At 35.6% G+C, this 24,215-nt stretch overlaps 1 protein-coding gene across 8 annotated transcripts in view; it reads left to right on the top strand.

Annotated features, from left to right (window-relative positions):
- USP33 (ubiquitin specific peptidase 33) overlaps nucleotides 1-21,725 on the top strand; it is a 78,671-nt gene extending 56,946 nt beyond the window's left edge. For 3 of the 8 annotated variants that reach the window (XM_023731216.1, XM_023731210.1, XM_023731212.1), the window contains exons 13-25: nucleotides 908-1,023; nucleotides 2,518-2,690; nucleotides 2,788-2,882; nucleotides 3,532-3,565; nucleotides 4,604-4,649; nucleotides 5,227-5,407; nucleotides 5,860-5,986; nucleotides 6,667-6,836; nucleotides 7,921-8,002; nucleotides 8,853-8,961; nucleotides 18,599-18,701; nucleotides 19,944-20,012; nucleotides 20,413-21,725. In XM_023731216.1, the coding sequence (XP_023586984.1) occupies nucleotides 908-1,023; nucleotides 2,518-2,690; nucleotides 2,788-2,882; nucleotides 3,532-3,565; nucleotides 4,604-4,649; nucleotides 5,227-5,407; nucleotides 5,860-5,986; nucleotides 6,667-6,836; nucleotides 7,921-8,002; nucleotides 8,853-8,961; nucleotides 18,599-18,701; nucleotides 19,944-20,012; nucleotides 20,413-20,570 (1,463 nt within the window). In that variant the 3' untranslated portion in view covers nucleotides 20,571-21,725. The remainder of the gene's footprint in view (nucleotides 1-907; nucleotides 1,024-2,517; nucleotides 2,691-2,787; nucleotides 2,883-3,531; nucleotides 3,566-4,603; nucleotides 4,650-5,226; nucleotides 5,408-5,859; nucleotides 5,987-6,666; nucleotides 6,837-7,920; nucleotides 8,003-8,852; nucleotides 8,962-18,598; nucleotides 18,702-19,943; nucleotides 20,013-20,412) is intronic. The other 5 variants (XM_004369077.2, XM_023731245.1, XM_023731219.1 and 2 more) reach the window with 4 other exon arrangements.
- The last annotated feature ends 2,490 nt before the right edge of the window (nucleotides 21,726-24,215 follow it).

Genomic DNA, 24,215 nt, shown 5'->3' with positions numbered 1-24,215 from the left:
CATTTTTTATTGAAGAGACTGTTTTTTCCCCATTGCATGGACTTGGTACCCTTGTTGAAAATCAGTTGGCCATAGATGTATGGGTTTATTTCTGGACCCTCAATTCTATCTCATTGGTCTGTATGTCTATCCTTATGCCAGTGCCACACTCCCCTCTCCCCCACTGTTTTGATTATTGTGGCTTTATGGGAAGGTTTGAAATCAGGAAGTGTGAGCCCTCTAACTTTGTTCTTCTTTTTCAAGATTGTTTTGGCTACTCAGGGCCCCTTGCAATTCCATATGAATTTGAGAATTGGCTTTTCCATTTCTGCAAAAAAGCCTTATTGGGATTTTGACAGGGATTGTGTTTAATCTGTAGACCACTTTTGGTAATATTGACGTCTTAACAATATTAAATCTTTGCAATCCATGAACACGAGATGTCTTTTCTATTTATTTAGGTCTCCGTTAATTTCTTTTAGCACCATTTTATAGTTTTCAATGTAGAAGTCTTTCACCTTCTTGGATAAATTTATTCCTAGGTATTTCATTCCTTCTGATGCTACTACAATTAAATTGTTTTCTTATTCCTTTTTGGTTTATTCATTACTAGTGTATAGGAACACAACTGTCTTTTGTGTATTGATCTTGTACCCTGCAACTTTGCAGAATTCATTTAGTACCTCTTTTGTGTATTCTTTGGGATTTTCTATATATAGGATCATATCATCTGTGAATAGAGAGTATTACTTCTTTCTTTCCAATTTGGGTGCTCTTTATTTCTTTATCTTGCCTAATTGCTTGGCTGGAACTTCCAGTACAATGTTGAATAACAGTGGTACAGGTGAGCATACTTCCTTGTCTTGGTCCTGCTCTTAGGGGGAAAGGTGATTTTTTAAAATATTTTATACTTGTCTTTAAATCCTAGCTCAGTCTGCATCATCTCCAAAGAGAAAAAAACAGCACAAGAAATACAGAAGCGTTATTTCAGACATATTTGATGGAACAATTATTAGTTCAGTACAGTGTCTAACTTGTGACAGGGTGAGTATGAGAAAATTATAATACACGGAAAATTTTTGTCAAATGCTCTTTTTAAAAAAATCTAGCAAAACTGCTTTTAAAAAAATTAGTGAGTTTTAATTCCTTCTCTTTACTACTGATGACCATAAGTGTGTTTACATCAATATAAATTGAATCTAGGAGTAGAATTTTTTTGGAAATAGCAGCAACAGTCTTTTTGAAAGATTGATCTTGACTCATCATTGGACAGGCCTGCACTATTTGGAAAAATTAACTCAGGTGTTCATCTGTTTTGATCACATGTAAACATGAGAAGTTGCTCAGCAACAAGAATTGGTAACACATATATTTTCTTTCAAGGCTGATGAAATTAGTATACTGGGAAACTTGCTATTCACAGGGACAAAGCTGTGAATGTATCTCCTATATTTGATTATACTCTGGCTAGTAAATATTTTCCTATATTCAGATTGGGGCTCGCATAATAAAGGTACTGACAAACTGATAGACAATGACAAGGGCATAAATTAAAATCGTTATGAGTTCTTTAATAATACTGGTAATTTATAATGTGAATGTGAATTAACATTCTATACGTACTGTTTTGGAGCCCTGGTGGCGCAGTGGTTAAGCATTAAGGCTGCTAACCAAAAGCTTGGCAGTTCAAATCTACCAGCTGCTCCTTGGAAACCCTTTGAGGCAGTTCTACCCTGTCCTTTGGAGTCCCTGTGAGTTGGAAATGACTTGATGGCAACAGGTATATGTACTATTTTAGGATGCCTGAGATTACCGTTTTCAGCTCTTTTTCTCCATTCCTCAGTTTCTTTGAGCTATTCTTAAGAATGGTTTTGCTTTAGTGCAAACTAGTCATGCAGCCACATTATCTAAATCCATATTGAATATGAGGCTTTTTTGCCACTAAGTGATACTGATATCTGTAATTGAAAATAACTTCTCTCAAAACACAAAACAGAACTCCCTCTCAGTTTCCAGTTATCATGTTAGGGTTTTAGGTGAAATGTAATGACTTTCAATAAGATTATTTTAAAGAACGCTCTTTTGGTACCAGGTATTTAAATGGTACTACTCAGAAATGTTTTTAGCTAATTAAAGATTAGATGCCAGGTTTTGCATCTCTCTCTCTTTTTAACATATTTTAAAACTATTATGAAAGGCCCATTTCCAAAGACCAGTGCAGTATATAGTGCTTAAGGGTTTGACCCTCAAGATACAATGACTGGATTTGGAGCACTTCTCTATGCCGCAGCATCCTTGATTATAATGGGGATGCTTGTAGCTACCTCAATTTCTATGTGAAGATTAAAAAATTACTATATCTAAAGCATTTAGAACATTACCTGATATAGAGGAAGTGCTTTTTGCTATTGTTACTACTATAAAAACAGTTTTATTTTTTGTTTAACTTGCTTTGATCTTTGCAGTCTAAAATGTATGCTCCTAAATGTTTGTGCTGGATTATTTTCATTCTGTTTTTAAAACGCAAAACAATTTTAGGTGTCTGTAACCCTCGAGACCTTTCAAGATCTCTCCTTGCCAATTCCTGGCAAGGAAGACCTTGCTAAGCTGCATTCATCGAGTCATCCAACTTCTATAATCAAAGCAGGATCATGTGGCGAGGCATATGCTCCACAAGGGTGGATAGCTTTTTTCATGGAATATGTGAAAAGGTATGTATTTTTTTCTTTGTATTTATTTTTGTTAAAACTGCTGTTTCTGCTGTACTGGCAGAACACTTCCTTTTTTTTTCTATCAATGATGTTTCAGGTTTGTTGTCTCATGTGTCCCTAGCTGGTTTTGGGGTCCAATAGTAACCTTGCAAGATTGTCTTGCTGCCTTCTTCGCCAGAGATGAACTAAAAGGTAAGAAACATACAAATTTTCATCTAGGCTAACTTATTGTGGGTGATCAAAAGCACTGGTGGGACTAAACATAAAATGTCCTTGTAAAAGTGAAGTTTTAAGGCGGCTTACATTCATAAGTACTTGCCCATATTGGCACAGTGCCAGTATCTATCACGGCACTATTATAAGATGTAGATTGTATCCTGGAAGAATTTATATAAATTTCTGTAGTACAAGACAATGTGATATGTTAAGTTGCTCTGGAGATTCAAAGAAGGGAAAGTTCAACCAACTTAATGGACTTATTTATGTTTGTAAACTAGACTAGTTGTACGCTCCTCCATATCATTTAAGATCCTTTGCTATTTTTGTGTCTTCAACAGCTTGTATAGAGTTTGGCATTTGACAGGCAGTCAGTAAATTTAGTTAAATAAATAAATGGGAAGGATGTTATTTGAGGTAGGCCTTCAAGGTTGAGAGTATGGTGAGGGGATGACGTTTTAAGCCAGGTGAACATCATGAGGTGACTCCTGAGCAGAGACTAAAAAATGAGCCTTGTTTTACTGCACTGTGAGGTCAGCATGTGGCAAAGTCAAAGAATTGCAGAACCAAGAGAAAATAATTGCTTTTAATTTGAGAAGAATGACCAGATCTGTTCTCTTTGCAGGTGACAATATGTACAGTTGTGAAAAATGCAAAAAGTAAGTTACACTGACAGTGGTTTTGATGCATGTTTTATATTTTAAATGGCTTACTTTTCTTAAATGGTATTTTTTAATTTTATATGGTTGTTTCAGTTGGACATGTGGAATTAATTTGCCACTATAGTCTGGAAAAATACAGGCCAGAAAGCTTTATCTTAGTAATAACAAAGAGATTGGTTGGTCTGTAAAACAAATTTGAGGTAAAAAATTTTAATAGGCTTATGTAAGATGTTAGAGTGTCTATTTTGTGATGTGAAATAAGTATGTGATTCTGCATAATACATTTATTTTCTAGAGGAATCTTAATACTGTTTGGTTGAGAAAGATGAAAAGCTATCTTATCCTTTCTAGAAAAACTTTACTGCTAAATAGTATTCTTTGATTTGGAAAGTATTTATTACCAGTTTGTCTTTGAAGCCTTAGCTGACAGCAGAGGGAGTTGGCTTGGAGGAGGAGCTGGAAAAGCAAAACAGACTAGGAAAAAGATATACTGAAGATGGAAGGGCACTTAGCATCTACCCCCAGATCCAAAGTAGAGATCTATCATATGTATATTAATACTGATTATTAATAATAGCCATCCTTTATTTATTTCAAGCTGTTTGTTTGCATGTTTAAGAAATAGAGTTTTAATATAGTCACCTGAACTAACCAATTCTATAAAATTAAAGTTTTGCTTTACCCTGTTCCATTTGATATCTCGATGTTATGAAGACTTAGCCAGGCAATAGACAGTAGTGCATATGTTTTTCAAAAAAAATTCTTTTTCATCACAGAATTACATAACTCCCTAAATTTTTATTACTTATATCTTAAATTATTTTTTTCATAAAAGACTCCAGTATTTTGATTATTAGAGTATTTAGTGTGTATTTTAAAATGTGTAGCAGATAATTCAATAGTGAACATTTCTAGTCTACCTTTGTCTCTGCATTTTCGAAAAGATCTCACTGTATATTTAAATATATGAAAGGTTTTGTAGATTCATATGGGAGACAGGTTTACTTAAACTGGTTTTCTGTTTTCCCCCATTAGGTTGAGAAATGGAGTAAAGTTCTGTAAAGTACAAAAGTTTCCTGAGGTATGGGTTTTATTATAACGCAGTTTCTTTTATGTGGTAGGAACATACAGCATTAATGTCATTATGCCATGTAGAAAATTCCCCAGAATGACTGAAGAATGGAATGGTTTTACTGACTGGTTACTACGTATACCTTATCGAGATTATCCATTTTTTAAATATTGGTTACACACTATAAGTACCCTTAGCAGCAAAACTCAGTTGAACACAGTTTAATGAGACATTGTAGGATCTTGCAGATTTAAAGTATAAAATTAGCAAAACCCGTAGCAGTGAACTTAGGAAGTAGCATGTTTCATCATTTCCACATTTTAATATCTCTGGAATTAATAATAATTGCAGGATAAAGTTTAATGTTGACATTTAATTCAATATGAGTGTGTAGTAGACTCCTTTAGTATATAAAACTAAAGAAGATTTTGCACAATTTTACTTTATAATTTTACTTTTGATAACCTCAATTTCTTGCTTGTAGAATAAAAATCTTTTGAAGAATGTACTAAGTTTCACCACTTGGAATACTTTTTGTATTCTGTTTGTAATAGCAAACTAGGGTTTGAATTTTCTTCTCTTTTAGATTTTATGCATCCACCTTAAAAGATTCAGACATGAACTAATGTTTTCCACCAAAATTAGTACCCATGTTTCATTTCCGCTAGAAGGTCTCGATCTTCAGCCATTTCTTGCTAAGGATAGTCCAGCTCAAATTGTGACCTATGACCTTCTGTCTGTCATCTGTCATCATGGAACTGCAAGTAGTAAGTATATAGGCTTTACATTTGTTCTTAGTTTTTTTTTTAATACAAAGTAAAACATCTGAGTTGATACTTTAGATATTTAAGACATGATTGACCGAAAAAAAAAACTTTAAAAATAGATTTTACTGCTGATAGATTTTATTAAAAACATATCAAATGATTTCAGGAAATTGAATACTTTTTACTATGACTTTGGAATACTGCAGTTATATTTTGTATAAAGTTAATAAGGACTTTAACATGATCATTTTCACACTGGGTTTTTAAGATTACATTTTCTGTCCTTTAATTTTTATTTCCTTAAGTAGTGGTGAGGATACATATTGGAAATAAAAGTCCGAGGATAGTTTTTACTTTATCTCAAGCATTATGGTAGGCACTGGGGATACGTTTATCTTCTATTCTTGTGTTAATTTTGTATTACCGTAATCTTTTTTTTCCCTTAAATTCAGGTGGACACTATATAGCTTATTGTCGAAACAATTTAAATAATCTCTGGTATGAATTTGATGATCAAAGTGTCACTGAAGTTTCAGAATCTACTGTACAAAATGCAGAAGCTTATGTTCTTTTCTACAGGTATGAAAATTAACTGATAGGCTATTTTTATAAATATGAAAGAACATTTCACTTTGGGGTTATTAGTGATTTCTCACTTTCAAAATGGATTGCTTGAATAAAGGTTAGAAGTTGTTTTACTCTCATTTTTATTATGTGAGGAAAATAAAGTGTAAGATTATATGCAGAATGATCCTTTGTTAAGAAAATGTTAAATTATTTAGTTGAAGGGCAAGGGAATGTATTTTGTTTAGGCAGATGGGTTTTAATTAAAAAAAGAATAAGTACTGATGGTAGGAATTAAGTGTCAAATTTTCTTCTAAAATAGTTAATAATGGAGGAATTACTATGATAATATATCTTAGATATTTTTCCGTGTCTTATTTAAAAAAGTATTAGCTACTGAAACAGAAAAACTGATTAACTGTTTAGCTTGATCTTATTAACAAACGTTTGCCTACAGAATGTGTATATGGTACCAGAGTTATGTTGATACCAGTAGTGAAGATACAGTATCACCCCCTAGGGTATGTAATGTAGTTGAGGGAGATACAAAGTATATTGCTCCTGAATTCTACCCAAGACCTAGTAAGGCCACAGTATCAATGTTCATGCTGAGTCTAAGGAAGAGGAAAAATCCATTTACTGCTCTAAATGGAATAAAATGCATATTGTATTTAATGAATCATTGTTTTTAATAGGAAGAGCAGTGAAGAGGCACAAAAAGAGAGGCGGAGGATATCTAATTTGTTGAACATAATGGAACCAAGCCTTCTTCAGTTTTATATTTCTCGACAGTGGCTAAATAAATTTAAGACCTTTGCTGAACCTGGTCCTATTTCAAACAATGACTTTCTCTGTATTCATGGAGGTAAGAAATTCTACAGTGGAAAGTAGTGATGGGGGTTTTCCTCATGGGGGCACATGAGGAAAGAACCGAGAATTTTCCTCCTCTGTTTTCCCGTTTCTTCATTTTCCGTATCTAGAGGTCAGTTTAATGCATGTAATTCTATATGGTTTCAGAAATTGGCTTTTTCTTTCTAATTATAGGCTTCCTCTATAGCCTACTCATTAAGTGTGTATTTATTGAGTATATGTTCCAAACTCTTTGGTAGATCCTGAGGTTACAAAAGACACTATTTCTGTTCTCAAAGCTCTTAATTTCATAGTAGATAGGTATGTAAACAGCCAGTTACAAATCAGTAAGCTCTGTTATTACACGTCATTTTTCTCAATTGAGGGCTATTCCTGTGGCTGTGTTTTCAGCTATGTGCTGTATCTATGGTTCTTATCCTTTTTGTGTAAATGAAACTTGGCTCTTTTCCTAAGAATGAAAGTGTAGTTGGGATTTAACAACAACAACAAAAAACTTCAAATGTAGCAAGTAAATATATAACATATGCCTTTGTGTTTGGCTGTATTGGTGGCAATGAGTTCTGACATGAACTACCCAGAGTTAGGACAGACTTCATAGGTGAAGGGCACAGTCCTCCACAAGACTGCTCCTCACTTCAGGCACCAGCTGAAGCCCCATAAACCTTTTATGGGATTTATCTTTTTAACTTTTTATTATAATTACTTTTATAAGTGCTTCATTTCTTCTGCTAGCTCACAAGTTCTGTGAAAGAAAGGATTGTCTCTTATTTATCTTTGATTTCCCCACTATAGAATTTGAATATAAGTTAAGGCTTAATAAAGATTTACATAAATACTCAAAGATCTTGGTTAACTAAATTTTCTCTATTTCAAGAAATTTGTTCATCTTTAGGAAACATAATCACCGGAAAATGCTTTTTAAAACTTAATTTTAAACCTTTTTTTTGGTGGGCGGAGGATCTAAACTAAAGTTTGAAAAATGCTAGTGATTAAATCAGTTGTCAAAAAAATGAACGTAACCTTTGTGAGTAATATAAATAATTAAAGAATGAGAGAAACCTTTCTAAAACTTCTTTTAGGTGTTCCTCCACGAAAAGCTAGTTATATTGAAGACCTGGTTTTGATGCTGCCTCAGAACATTTGGGATAACCTATATAGCAGGTTTGTTTTTTAAACCAGACAATAGAGTATTTCATGCTGTGATGTGAAAATCAGTTTGTGAAACTGGTTAAAAGGGAGCTGAATTATTTCCCATATGTTCCTTGGGCTTTGTGCTGTGTTTATAGATTATCGCCTTGTTTTCCTGTTCACTCAGAAGTGTGAGTAGGAAGAATATGCAGCTAGTGCGACCCTACTCTAGATAATTAGTTCTCAATTTTGACATTCTAATTGTCTATGCTGTGATATTAAACTTAAACACATTATTAAAAAGAATTTTGCCTGTCCCAACCCTAAAATTTTGTGTATTCATGCCATCCTACAATTAAACATTATTCTTCCTCTTAAATCTTAAGTTTTAAATTTTAAAAACATTTTGAACCATAATTTCCTCACTAATTATGTTTTCTTTATTTGAATATGAAAATATTTCATTTTATGAATACTTCCTATTTGAGAGGTCGAGGAAGCCTCTATCTGATTTAAACTTGATTCTGAATCTGTGTATAACTAAGATTTATATGTTCCATAATTTTTGAAAGCCACTTCTTTTACTTTGTGTTTTTGTTTAACATTTTATAGCTAAAATAGATGTAAGGGAAAGTTGAAACATAGATGAAGCAGGTCAAGCAGTAAGCCAGTAATGTAGTCATTGACCCTACTAAACATAAAATCAAAACCTAATATCATTATTTGATTTTTATATTAGTTTGTCTGATTGAGAGTTTTTCTATGAAGATTTATTCTTAACTGTGGATTTAGCCATTGACTAGAAGTTAGAAACATATTTCCTAGTATGTCAGCCTTCTTCAAGATTATCATAATTTTAATTATTAAATTCTTCATGCTTTAGGTATGGAGGAGGACCAGCTGTCAACCATCTGTACATTTGTCACACTTGCCAAATTGAGGCGGAAAAAACTGAAAAAAGAAGGAAAACTGAACTGGAAATTTTTATTCGGGTAAAAAAAGTGATGATTTTCAAGTTGTTATCTAGGATAAAGTAATCTAGGATAAAGATAAAGAACTGGCAAGTAGTGGAACTATATTATATTAAAGAAATGATTGGATAAAAGAGTTGTTACAGATTTTAAGTGATCTGGGTCCATATTATGAGACCTCAGGCAGTTAACTGCAGCTCTAGTAAGTTATGTTTTCCCTTTGTGATTTTTGTTTTTATGGATTGGCAGTAAATGGCACTGGCAAGAAATCTCCTTATTAAAGGGGGGTTAATAGTGATGGAAAAAATTGCATTGATTAAGGATAGCGTTGGACAGCTGATTATTGTAATTGCTGTCAATAAGTTGTACACCTGTAAAAAGTTGAATTGCAGAAGTTGTGTGATAGATATATTTACAACGATGACCAAAAAAATAGTAGTTGCTGAGTCTGCTTATGTACAGCCAGACACCTCATGAGATTTGGTTCTTTGGTTTGGAGGTTTAGAATCATGGTTTCATGGGATATCCCAGTTCATTGGCCTACTAACATGTTTAGTGCTTCTGTTCTAGTTCATTGCATAATGCCTCGGGTCTTAAAAGCTGCCAAGCTGCCATCCCAAGGCACAACAATTAGTCTCTATTCACCTGTAGCAACAGAAGGAGGAGTCAGGAATAGGAGGAGGATATGGAATGTGTAGCTAACTGTCTCCATGAACAACTGCCTCCTTTGCCATGAGACCAGAAGAACTGGATGGTGCCTGGCTACCATTACGGAACATTTTGATTAAAGATTCCATAGAAGAATCCTGATCAAAAGGGGAAAAATGCAAAACAGAATTTCAGATTCTCATGGACTCTAGACTTTCTGAAGCCATGGAGGCTGGATGAATCCCAATAACTACTGCCCTGAGATAATCTTCAAACCTCAAACCAAAAATATCCCCTAATGTCATCTTAAAACCGAATAATAGTTTAGCTTAACTATTAAAAAAAAAAAAAAGTCTGTCTTGAGCATTATGCTCTTTTAAGAACTATCTATATAGGATCAGATTGACAAAGATTAGATAGGAACCTTAAGGGGCAGTGAGTTTATGTTAATAGGGGAGAAACAACTCAGAAAAGGAGGGTGAGAATGGTTGTGCAACTTGAAGAATATAATCATTGTCACTAAATGGTACATGTATCAACTGTTGAATTGGTGTATATTCTGCTATGTATGTTCTCAACAAGAACAACAAAATAAGGAAAATTTAGAACAAAAAGCAATACACAATAAATAAGCGAAAAAAAAGAATTAGGATACATCAGGTGCTTAAGTAAACTGCTTCTAATACATGAATAGCCTAAACTGCAAGCAGCAGGATTTCTAAATAACTGGTACTCTTGGGTTGTATCAAGGTTCTGAGGACCACTGCCATTATGACCTCATTCCTCTAGCCTATGACCTCACTAGGATTAGGAAAGATGGTAGCCACATCTCAGTCTGCGGAACCACAATTAGGGCATTCAAAAATCAAGAACAACCAAATACGTCCCGTCTTATAAAATGAGTGATAGTCATTTCTCATTAATACCAGTTAGCAGGATTTAAAAAATTAATAAATGAAATGTAGATGCAAAAAAAAAAAAAAAAAATCTCCTTATTGAAATGGTAACTTGTAGGTTTCCGTAAGTTAGTGCTATTGTGAAATCATCTATCCAGGCTATTTCTATCCCTTTGTTAAATGTAATATTGTTCTGTCTTTTGGGGGACTGTCTGTACTTATACCCAGCTTTTACAAAGTGAGTATATCACGAAGCGTTCCTTCATTGCAAGCAACAGAAAGTCTGGCCACAGAATCAAAAGGAAAAGCTGAACAACTAGGTTTTATGAAGGACAAGGATTAGAACAGTTCCTATTATCTAGGTAGCAAGAATTAAGTCTCTTCAAGGTGCCGCTATCAGTAGCACAGCTCCAACTATTAGTATCCAGATTCCCAGTAGAGAATCTAAAGCTTGGGCCAATGGAGGTATCGTTATTGATGATCCTACTGAGAGAATATTGGGAGGAGGGATGATCCTGCAAGAGAAAATCTGGATTCTTTTAGTAAAGGAAGGGGAGAAGATATTGACGAGACCAAACTAGATGTCCCGTACATCCATCTTATGGCTGCCCACTACATACACATACCTGCTTCTCCTTATTTAAAATAAACTTTCATGTGTAAGGAAGGATATTTTAGATGTGGATTTATTTTGTTTTACTTAGGCCTCATTTGCTTCCTCAACCTAAGGAAGCAGTTTTTAGTTGACTAGTAAAAATAGTTCATTTCATGAATGTTTAAAGTAAATGGCTAATGACTATCAGTCAGGGTTTGCTTAATACAAGCCATGCTAAGTATTTTGAGTAGAATATGATTTAATACAGAGGGTAAGAGACTTGTCCAACCCCTGAAAGAGCTGGGGTATGAAGGTCAAGAAGACCACTGCTGGTTTTCAGGAATTTGGAAGTGTGGTAGGCTGCCACATTGGAGGTAGGAGTGGGATCAGTGGCCCAGAGGAGAATTTCAGAGCCTAGACAGAGTGAAGAGGGCTCTGCATAGTGGTATGGTGGTATGGGCCTGATCCAGGATGTTGATGAGAAGAGATGCCCATTTTGGCCAGGGATGGCGGGCAGAGGGTGCAGTGTAGTGGCAGTGGTATCAGTGGGAGGTTTGGTTCATATGGAGAATTGACCAAATAAATAAATATATTAAGAGTAATGAGAGCCAGATTTCTCATTATCAGATTAGGGAGTAAGAAATACGGGAAGGGAGAAAAATAAACTCTGTAGTATTGAAGTTGGACTCACGGTTTTCAATATGTATGTAGATACAGAGTTAGGTGTGCATGTACACATATATAGAAACTTATGATGGACATATATTTATTCCCTACCTGTCCACTAAGAGGGTCCGGGAGCAGTGATACCTCCATAAGGAAAAAGCATACCTTACTCTCAGATCCTGGCTTCTAAATATCTTTTGCCACTAAAAGGGACCAGCCCTCCTTGGAGAAATGGCTGATTCAAGAGTTGAGGCAGGGAAATTACAAGATGAGCCCAGAACATCTTATTGTGCCAGGAATTAAAGTGCTCAAAGAATGATGGGGACAAGTCAGAAGTACACAGAAGCCAGCTTGAAGGAGCTCCTACTTGCTAAATTTGGGACAATTTGAGCTTCAAAATAATAGTAGTAACATAATAAGCCATTAAACAAAATAGGTGATGATGAGTTCATACTGACATAAATAAGTGAATAAATGGAAAGGTTGATGAGGAATGGAGTATTTCATAGTTTCACTTAGTCCCCACAAAATACTAATGACAAAGAGAAAAGAGTGTCAGTGGAGAAGCCTGGGACTACGTTAATGAAGTTAATAGAGTGAACATCATCAGTTATGGGGGAAATTAAAATCACATGCCAGCTGATAGAATAAATGAGAAGAGCACAGCATCACTTTTTTGATAACGCAAATATGCACAACCTCAATCTCAAATGAAGAAAATCTGTCAAACCCAAATCGAGGGACATCTTATAAAACAACCAGCCTGTAACTTCAGAATTGTCAGGGTCATGAAAGTCAAGAAAAGAATAGGGGAACTGTTCCAGATTAAAGAAAAGTAAAGAGGCATTAAAATTACATGCACCAAAGATTTTTAACCAGATCCTTTTGTTGTAAAGGACATTATTTGGACAAAAACTCAATGGAGCCTGAGGACTAGGTGCTAGTATTGTACCATTGTTAATTTCCTGATTTTTGTCAGTTGTGTTGTGATTGTGTAGGAGAATGAATACTAAAATATTTGGAGGAAAGGAGCCTCAATCAGTTCAGCAGCTTATTCTGAAGTGGTCTAGGGAAAAAAGGTTCTTTGTACAGTACTTAGTTTTTCTGTAAGTTTGAGATTGTTTCAAAGTAAAACAAAAGAAAAAAATTAAAAATTGCATAAAACCCCTAGAAGTTTATCTCAGCTGCCTGTCAGAAGTGATTCTAAGAGAATGCCTGGAAACTTGCAAGTTGCGGATGATGTTGATCTCAGGACCCAAATGGATTATTCTCAGGAGGATGATCAGAAGACACAGCATCGTGCTGTTAAAGATGTTAAGCTGTCTGCACCACCAAATAAGGCATTCTTGAGAAGATTCTTAGTGGCAAAACCCTATTCATGCCATTGTGGATACCACAGTCCTACCCAGAGCTTCCACTAGAGAAAAAAAGTTTTTCTTTCTATGTGACTTCCATATATTTCATGTATCATTGGCAGTATTTAATCTCAAATATTGCTGGCAAGGGCTCCTGGGAAATGTAGGCTTCTCCTCTTTCTAGGGGCATATAAGAATGAATGAATGGAACTGCTGATGCTCACAACAGACAATCCAGAACAGTCTACCTCTTTGTCAACATCCAGATGCATTCATATATGCAAACAACAGCAGTAGCAACAGTATCATGCTTTTGCCTAACATAATACACCTAGCAACACATGTTGCATTTACCCATGCCCTAAAATAGGAAGATCCAAAGTCCCATTAGTCATTACATTCGTTTCTGGATGATGGTCACTTATCTTTTAGTTCATTCAGTCCAGTCACAATCTCCTTTTGAGATCCTATAGTCTGAAGAATACACTATAAGGTTAACTACCAACAATATACCTTATATGAAATAGCAGAAGAATGAAAGAATAAAAATAAATTGGTAATGTTTACAAATATGTCCACAAAGCAAGAAAGAAAATGTTTCCGTAGCTTATCACTACTCATTCTGTAATCCCTTTGTTCCCAGCCAGTACCTCAACTGGTTGTGGTTGTGGGTACCTGGTAATGTATCCTAGACCTTCATTCCTGAAGCATCTGAGCCCTTAGTAGTCTTGGCTGTATTAGATTAGTCATTTGCTTTTACCTGCTAGACATGGAAATCTATGTGGTGTCTGCAGTGAAGTTGATTGGTGGCTCCCAAAAAGATATTGCCATTTTCTAATCCCCAGAACCTGTGAATATGACTTTATTTGGAAAAAGGGTCTTTGCAGATGTAACTAAGTTAAGCATCTTGAGATGCGATCATCCTGGATGATACAGGTGGGCCTTAAATCCAATGACAAGTGTCCTTATAAGAGGCACACAGAAGAGGAGAAGGTCATGTGAAAATGGAGGCAGAGATTGGAGTGATACAGCCACAAGGAATGCTGATAGCCACTAGAAGTTGGAAGACGCAAGAAACAGAACGTCCCCTAGAGCCTTTGGAGGGGGCGCAGCCCTGCTAACGCCTTGATTTGGATTTCTGGCCTCCAGAACTGTGGGAGAAGAAATACCTGTTTTCAGCCACCAAGTTTGTGGTAGTTTGTTACAGTAGCCAAAGGAAGTTAATACAGTGCCCTAGGTAATCGCCTGTGTTCCAGACAATCCTCCATGCTTATGTTGTGTAGCAGTCACTTTATGTACTCTTTATAATGAGGATCGATTATTCCAGCCAATACTGTAACCCCCCGTTGCCTGTTGGTTCTTTGACATGGGAAACCACAAGATCAAGGAGCAGTCTCAGCTTCTAGTTCAGTGAGACCATTGTCGTATCCCCTTGGGAACTAATTTCTCTAAATTAATAGAGGCCAAAGTTGTTGGGATGGGAAGCAAAGCTTTTGTGAGTGTGTCAGTAGGGGTAATAGAGAGACAGACTCTCTCATTACCTTTGCCTGGTTTTCAGCCTCATGTATTCTGGTTATGGGAACAACAGCACCATATATTGGTTTCTAGCTTGAGTATATACCAAGCATGATACTGTAGGACAGTATCAACCCACAAGGTGTTGCCACTCAGGCACTAAAACTGAATCTTCAATAGACAGGTAGCTTTTGGGGATGACACATGGTAAGATCAGTTAACCTTACAGACGTGAGTCCATTACTTCATTTCTTTTGTATAAAACAAAAGCAATGTGGGATACTGTGGCAATGAATGAGACATTCAGTTAGTCCAAGAATGTTGGTACTGGGAGAAGCATTATGGGTTAGGAAGGTAGATCCAAGTCCAGTGTAAATTCTAGGTATTTGCAAATCACATGTCTGATAAAAGACTTGTATCCAGACTATATAAAGAATTCATACAACTCAATCAGAAGATAAATAATCCAAATAAAAAATAAGCAAAAGATTTGAATAGACATTGTCCCTAAAAAGTTACTATATGAATGGCTAATAAGCACATGAAAAGGTGTTCAGTATTAGTCATTCAAGAAATGCAAATTAAAACCACAGTGAGATATCAAGTGGACAGTATCGTGCTAATGAGGATGCAGAGCAATTGGAACTCTCATACATTGCTGGTGGGAATGCAGAATGGTACATACCAAATGATAAAACAGTCTTGACAGTTTCTTATAAGGTTAAACATACGCTTAGCACATGACCCAGCAATCCCACTTCTAGATATTTGTTCCAGAGAAATGAAAACAGGTTCACACAAAACCTATGCACAAATTTCACAGCAGTATTGCTCATTATTGCCGGAAACTGGAAACTGAAATGTCCATCTGCTGGCAAATGGATAAACAAAATGTGTTATATCCGTATAATGGAATACTACTCAACAATAAATAAAAAGCATCAGACTACTCATGTGCAGCAACATGGATCAATCTCAGAAACATGCTAAGTGAAAGAAGACAGAAATAAAAGACTGCAATATATGAAATTTCTAAAAAGGGCAAAACTATAGAGCCAGAATAGATCAGTGGTTGCTTGGGGCTGAATGGAAGTGTTCTAAACTGGACTGTGGTGATGGTTGTACAACTATATAAATTTATTGGAAATCATTGAACTGTTTACTAACACTGAATGAATTATACTTTAATAAACTTTTTTTTTTTTTTAATGAAAACCTAGGTTATTCCCTCACACAAAGGCCTTTTTTGTTCCACCACCCATGTTTTTTTAATAAAGCAAGTGTGTTGGTATAAAATTAACACTGGAGTATGAAAATATGTGCTTTTAGTGAACCAGAAACTAAGTGGAATTTTTGAAAAATGGAAAGCAGATAGGATCAGATTGAAGAACACCACAGGAAATGACTGTACAGACTTCAAGTTTGGAAGTGGCAGATACCAATGATGACTTTGAACAAGGGAGCAAGCTTAAAGGCGTCTGTCTCATTAGAGCAGTGAATATGGACACTTGGGTCATTAAAGAAGGCATTATCAAAAGTTAAAAAAAATTACAAGTTAACAATTAAAAAAATAAAAAAGGTATTATCTTAGTTTTTGGTATCTGGAAAGAATACGATTTCCCAAATTGTGCCTTAAAATAACTATGGTTAACTCTCAGGAAGATATATAAGGATATTGCATCCTTAAAAAAACTCAATAACTGGTTTGACTAAAAGGCAGAATAAATACTGCTGGAGAGCAGTGCTGAAAGATTCAGTGAAGGGTTTCTCCTAAAATGAAGCACAGAAGGTAAACAGCAGAAAGAAAAGTTTCAATATATTGGCTAGAAACAGAATTCAGTGTTTGTCTAATAGGTATTTGAGAAAATAGAGTGAGGAACTTTAGAGTCACAATTTAGAGAAATTTCCAAGAAAAACATGTCTTTAGATTAACAGGGTGGTTGTACTTAAGTAAATTTTAAAAAGTCCCCACCTAGTTATATCTGGAAGACATTTCCTAATACCAAAGGTAAAGAGAGTCGTAATACATCTGGCAGAATCAGTCTGACCTTACATTTCAAAAATCTCAGTTCTCTGGCGACAAGTTGTACATCACAGAAAGTCCTAACTTTCAATCTGTGCCTTTAGACAAACCTACTTGGATTTGTCAACTGTCAGAGATGGCCACAACATTTTTCACTGCTCTGTGAAAGCAGCTACCTTGTATGCCAGAAAGATCTTGCCCTCAGAGAGCCTGCATTTAATAAGTAACTAAATTATATAGGAAACCCTGGTGGCATAGTTGTTAAGAGCTACGGCTGCTAACCAAAAAGACCTACAGCAGTTCAAATCCACTGGGCGCTCCTTGGAAACCCTATGGGGCAGTTCTTCTCTGTCCTCTAGGGTTGCTGGGATTCAGAATGGACTCAGCAGCAATGGGTGTGGTTTTTTTGGTTCTATTAGAAGGTGATAACTGTTATGGAAAGGGAAAATGCAGAACAGGAGATGAGGGATCAGGAGTACAGTGAGGAGGAAAGGAGTCTGGTTGCAGTTTTAAACAGGGTGGTTAAAATAGGCCTCACTGAGAAGATGGCATTTAGGCAAAGACTTGAAGGAGGTGAGGGAGATAGTCATTCAGATATCTGATAACCAGTGCAAAAGCCTTGAGAGGCAGGAATGTATGTGGTTGGTACTGAGAATAGCAAAGAAATCATTGTCATTGTGACCACAAGTGAATAAATAAAGTATTAGAAGATGAAGTTAGGTTAATGGGGCCGAATTATGGAGGGCCTTCTGGGCTATTACAAGGATCTTTCGTTTTTACTCTGAGTGAAATGGGGACAATCACAGAGTTTTTGATTGGAGGACTGACATGACCTGAAGTTGGTAGTCTTTGTCCACAGATAGCATAAACTATTTTTAGGAGTCTCACTGCCTTTTCACAGTACTACAAATTAGATAAATTCCAAACGCCCTTCATTTTTCTGAGGATCCGTTGCCTGCACTTCGTTGTTTGTGCCAATTTCTCTATCAGTTGGATTTCTTTGGTTGCAAGCAGCAGAAGTCATACTGGCTAAAATTAAACCAAAAAGAAATTCAATGAAAAGAAAAACCAAATTATTAGGTTTCAGGAGGTTTGGGAACCAAGGTAGCCCTGAGTATATAGCTAACAAGAATTGGCATTGGAATTTCATTGTGACCATTAGGACACTCCACTGAAGATTTAAATTTCTAGTAGAGTTTTGGCAGTTCAAATCCACCAGCCACTCCTTGGAAACCCTGTGGGAGCAGTTCTACTCTGTCCTATAGGGTTGCTGTGAGTTGGAATCGATTTTGGATTTTTTGGGCTTAGAGTTTGGCTTAGTGTGAGTCGTATACTCATTCCTTAGACCGTAGAGGTGGTGGAAGGGAGTGGAACATCTTTAGTGACTATCCAAGCACTTTTGAGAATTTATTCTACATGTATATGTGTATTACCTGTGAAATACATCTGCAAGATTATTCATTGTGGCTTTGTGTTTATAATAGCAAAATCTCCATCAACAGGGGACTGGTACATCTGTGCAGTGGAGTATGGTGCAGCCATAAAAACAAACAAGGCAATTGTTCTTTATTGACTGATAAGCAAATATCTCTAATATCTTAAGTGAACAAAGATAAGGTGTAGACAGTGGATATATGTTTAAATAAAATCTACGTATAAGATTTGCTATAAATGTGTAGAATGTGTATTGCTTTGAGGACTTTGCTTTGACCATCTTCACTTATCCAATTTTTTATGTCCACTTTGTGTATACTTGTTAAATTTTGAGACATAGTCTAGAACTGTTTATTAGTAGGTACCACCCCATGACCGGGTACTAAGACAAGTTAGCATCAGTGTATATTTACTGTTCCACAGTCCGTGTGTATGAGAAATTGGCCTTACCAGATGCTGAATTAAAATGATTATACTGTTCTGCTACAAAGTTCTAGATATTTGCTGATTTTTTTTCTCCCTATAGCTTAACAGAGCATTCCAAGAAGAGGACTCTCCAGCTACTTTTTATTGCATCAGTATGCAGTGGTTTAGAGAATGGGAAAGTTTTGTGAAGGGTAAAGATGGAGGTAAGTGGTTAACTGAAAAAATTCTTTGCAGATTTTTTTTATTTGGTATATACTTATTGAACATCTATATGCACTTGGGACTGTAACAGTGAACGAAAGAGAAAAAAGATCCCTTCCCTCAGGGATCTTACATTCTAGTTTATATTCTGGTTGTCTTTAATTTTTTTAACCTATCTTATGAATTACAGCATATTCATAGAAGGAATAAAGGAACTGGGCAAAATTAGTCTGCAATCTTAATATTGAAAAGTTGAAAAAAAAAATCCCTCCAACAACAGGGAATTGGTTAAATGATGGCTTATCCAAGATAATGGAATAATATGTGGACTTTAAAAATAATTTTGTATGACAATATTTAATAATAATTTAAAAGTAAGATGTTCTCGATATATAAAAAAGGTTGCAACACAGTATGCTTAGGTTGAACTCTTGTAGTAAAAAAAAAAATCACAAGCATATATCCAAACACATAAAGGCCACAAAAATATTAAACACTTTGCTTATCTTTCTATGGTGGTATTATAGTATTTTATTTCTTCCTTGTGCCTTTTTCTGGCTTTTGATAGCGAACATTCACTGTGCTTTTGTACTCAAGGAAAATCAAATAAGGTTTTTTTCCCCCATCAATTAGAAAAGAGTGTATTTTAACATTTCACTTTACGATGTTTTTAGTTTACATAACAACAATCTGAAACAAATTGAGAATTGTATAATTTCTTTTTAAATAACAGAGGAATGTTCTTTGATAGCATTAGAAGTGCATTTTAATCTGTAACTCCCACATGGGTAGTTAGGAAATCATTTCTGTTAAGAGTCTGGATGGTACTGAGACAGCCTCTTCCCTACCTTTTCTGGAGCCCTGGTGGTGCAGTGGTTAGGCATTTGGCTGCTAACTGAAAGGTCAGAGGTTTGAACCCACTAGCCGCTCTGAGGGAGAAAGATGTGGCAGTCTGCTTCTGTAAAGATTACAGTCTTGGGAACCCTATGGGGCAGTTCTGCTCTGTCCTGTAGGGTTGCTATGAGTTGGAATCAACTTGATGGCTTCGGTTTGGTTTTTAAGACCCAAAAAAGCAGCAGCTCAGAAGCAGACAGACAAGACGTAACTATAATAATCTGCCTAAAAAATTTTACCAATCTGGTTAGTTATAGCCCTAAATTATCCCAGGCACAGAATTAGGCGATTCTATCCTGCATTTTTTTGAAAAGTATGCTTTTTGATAATTTTCTTTTTTTTGGCCTTAGATCCTCCGGGTCCTATTGATAACACTAAAATTGCAGTTACTAAATGTGGTAATGTGATGCTCAGGCAAGGTAAGTTTGACTAATATTTTAAGCCTTTACTTATTGGTGACTTTTCACTGTTAAGAATATATCATCAGTAGCCATCTGTGGCACTTTTTACCCAGCTCAAAAATGTAATTCTCACATGAAGTAGGACAAATAGTGGAAAGCAGCCAGTATTTAATCTTTATCTCAGGAAAGGGTTTAAGGCTGTTGATAGGAGCTAGGAAAAAGGATCTATACCTTTTTAAGACAGACCATAAAGTTGCAGCTTAGAACAAGATGGGCTGGTAGCCTGAAGATTCATGTTCCCTAGAAGATTTATGTTCGGGTAGATTATGAAAGCTTTGTCATTCTTAGTATCCATCTGTAAGCAATATGAATCTGTAGGTTTGTGAACATTATTCTTTCTATATACGCATAACTTTAGGAGCAGATTCTGGTCAAATTTCGGAAGAAACATGGAATTTTTTACAGTCCATTTATGGTGGAGGGCCTGAAGTTATCCTACGACCTCCAGTTGTTCATGTCGACCCTGATACACTACAAGCAGAAGAAAAAATTGAAGTAGAAACTCGGTCTTTATGATTTTGAGGATATAGAGATTCAATGAGAAATCATTTTCACTCCCCCCTGCCATATACATATGCAAAAACATTCCTAAAAGCATGTCTATTTTCTTGATTTTTAATCTTTTACCCTTTTATTCCTTCTTACTGGGCATTATGGAAGAATGTTAAAATGTGTAATATGCTACAGGCTGGTATATTTAATGCTAAATAACATAACAGAGTCTCTCAGTGTAATATTTTGAAAGAGAAGGGACAGTTGTGATCAATCGGTAATCAGGTTATCTTTGATCTTTGTACTACATGCAGATCCATAGTATTCTCTTGTAGTGTTGTAAATACTTTTTCATTACCCTAAACCATAATTTTGACCAATCTTTTCAGTTTTCCAAAAACCTAATTTAATTGTATAGTTTTGACAAGGCTTCATATAATAGCCTATTTTGAGAGTAGTTGTCAGAAAACTGTTAATTTCCTAAAGCTCAGGAAAGGTTAGCTTGTTACTTCTTTTGCACTGCAGCATATAAACTAGCATATTAAGATTTACAAAATGTCTTTTGAATGTATCAAAGATGTATTTAGTTTGGATGGAATTTGTGTGAGCAGATATTAGTAACTTATTGCCTCTTAATACTGTAAAATGTTACACTTTGGTTCCTATAACTGAATAATATTATGTCAATAACTAAAAAACTTAGTTTTAGAGCACTTTTTTGAGAGCATGAAGTGTAGAATGTGTCAGTGAGATTGTTGATAAAGCTGAAGCCACTTGCAGAATGATTTTTTAATGAAATGCGTAAAATCTTTTTGAATAATGTAGTATGCACTGCTACTTGGCTCGATTATGTGATGTCAAAAGTTTAACTATTATTCCAAGTACAAAATATACTGAATTACTTTGGGGATGTTGAATAGCATTCATGATGGCTTTGTTTTGGTTTGGTGCAGCTGCCACCAGCTACAGCAGTGTTGTTAAAATTAGTTCAATAAAAACGATTTTAAAACTTACAACTTGGGTGTTGAATTTATTTGACAGACATTAAAGGTGAAGTGTATAAAGCTTGCTAATATTAATGTTATTTCTTAATCAGAAGTATGCAAAATAAGAAATCATTTAAAGTTTTCATGTTAATGAAATGACGAGCCTATTCAGGTATTTGAGGTATTTTTAATTTTTTTTTTAACATAGTTTTTAGTTTTCTTCCTAATAATTATACGATGATCCTCCTCAAGGATTGAATGGTCCTTTTGATCAGTCTCAGAATATCCAGAATTTGGTCTGATGCTTGGCCTTTACCAGTTAATCAAAATAAGTTTGTTTTTAATAGTGCTTGTCATTCATTGAATACTTACGATGTTTCAGTCACTCTACTGAAGTGCTTTACTTAAACATTTAATCATTTTTACAACCCTATGACTTAGGTTCTAAGTGACTTGCGCAAAGTCATACAGCAAAGAAATGGCAGATAGGGCATTCATCTGAAGTTAATGTGACTTCATAGGCAATGCTGTTATTCACCAGGATATATTATCTCCCAGTGAATTCTTTTGAAACTGATTATGGCATCAGTCACATTTATTAATAGCAACATCTGTTATTGAGATTAAAAAATAAAACTTGCTGCCATCAATTTGATTCTGACTCAGTAGTGACCCTATGGGACAGAGTAAAACTGCCCCACACGATTTCCAAGGCTGTAAATCTTTATGGAAGCAGATTGCCACATCTTTTTCCTGCAGAACAGCTGGTGGATTTGAAGCACCAACCTTCTGGTTAGCAACCAAGTGCTTTAACCACTGTGCCACCAGGGCTCCTTGTTATTGAGATATATAAAGAAGAATACTGGTCCCTAATCTTTTTACATTATAGCCATCAAAATATATAACAAGTAAGTAAAGGGGTAGCAATCCCCTACAATCTCAGCTGAAGGCTGCCTATATGTGGTGACACATGGGATAGAAGAAATACTTTGTCCAAGGATGATTTTCTTGGAAGTACTTAAGCTAGGGATAGTGAGATCCTGTATGTGGGAAGACAAGACTACACTGATTTATTACATAAAAATTACTAGCTTAGGCTCTTGAAGTTAGATTGCCTAAATTCAAATCCTTGTAGCTACATCAGTTTCCAGCTATGATTTGGAATACTTCTCAAGTCCTCTGAACTCCAGTTTTCTTCATCTGTTAAATGAGAATGGTGCAGGTTGGGTTTTCCAGGAAGCAATCACTGATGTAGTAGTACAAATGATTTTTTAGAGAGTAACACCAGTGAAAGATAATGGGAGGTAGCAGAATTGAACAGAAGACATGAAACCCCGATTCAGACCTGACAAAATCTCGTCAGCTACATGGGAAGATCTGGAGCTCAGGTTACCCATTAGAAGAGTTCTGCAGTGGACAGAAATGGCTAGATATTTGTGCTAACAGACTTTGTTCTGTCACTGGTTAGTGGCTACCTGCTAAAGAGAGGGACCCCAGCTTGACAGCTGAGCTGGACCTTGGAGGAGCTATCGGCTAGAGGCTGTCAGCCAACCACACTCAAAGCTGGGCAGTGAGTCCTTTTGTGAAGAGAGGTCAGTGGCACATCTCCATGTCTGCCACACTAGATCATAGGATTTCAAAATGTGCTTAACTTTTAAGGATACAACATTATGTAAGATTTCTGTAGGGAAAAAAAATCAAGATTAAAAAAAAAGACACATTATACAAAATAGCTGGCCCAGACTTCAAAAATTATCAGTGTCATGAGACAAAAGGAAAAAAAGGGTGGATTAATATTAAAGAGAATGTGACAAATAAATGCAACACGTTACTCTTGATTGGGTCCGAGGTTGGAGGAAATAATGTATACTGACCAATATTGGAACAATTGGGGAAATTTGAATAGGAAGTATATCTTAGATAATAGTATTGAATCAGCGTTAAATTTCTTGACTGTGATAACTATTCTAGTAATGTAGAGAAATGACCTTAAGTTTTCAGGGGTGAAGTCATGATACCTGAAATACATACACGTATGTGAGAGATAGAGCATGTATATAAAGCAAACGTGGCAAACTTTATTGATGAATCTATGTGAATGGTACAGGAGTTCATTATATTCTTGGGACTTTTCTGTAGGTTTGAAAATGTTTAAAGTAAGTGCAGGGTGGGGAGGAGTAAAAAAAAATAACTGCAGCCAACCCTCCTGCAAATTTTACTGTAAGCTTTCATCTGCTTCGATCCTCACAATAACTCTGTTGCTCAGAAAGGTGGTGATTTGCCTAAGATTACACACAAAGCCAAAACTTTTTTTTGTGGTGAGAAGATACACAACAAAACATCTGCCAATTCAATTTCTACATGTATATTTCACTGACATTGATTGCATTCTTCATGATGTACGACCATTACCGTTATCCTTTTCCAAATTAATCCATCATTACCATAATGCCTTCTAAGCAAAAATTCCCCCTTTTCCCCTCCCTCCCATCCCTAGAAAACACTAATAATCTTTGGTTTCTATATATTTGCTTATTTCATGTTAAGTGAAATTATACAGTATTTGTCGTTCTTTTTTTTTTTTAATTGTACTTCAGGTGAAGGCTTACAGAACAAATAGTTTCTCATGAAACAGTAGTACACATATTGTTTTATGACATTGGTTAACAACCCCACAACAAAT

Source organism: Trichechus manatus, unplaced genomic scaffold, assembly GCF_000243295.1.
Source record: "Trichechus manatus latirostris isolate Lorelei unplaced genomic scaffold, TriManLat1.0 scaffold00003, whole genome shotgun sequence".
NCBI classification, from domain to species: domain Eukaryota; kingdom Metazoa; phylum Chordata; class Mammalia; order Sirenia; family Trichechidae; genus Trichechus; species Trichechus manatus.
Note: the sequence above shows the minus strand (reverse complement) of the source record. Positions and strands in the feature narration are given on the sequence as shown.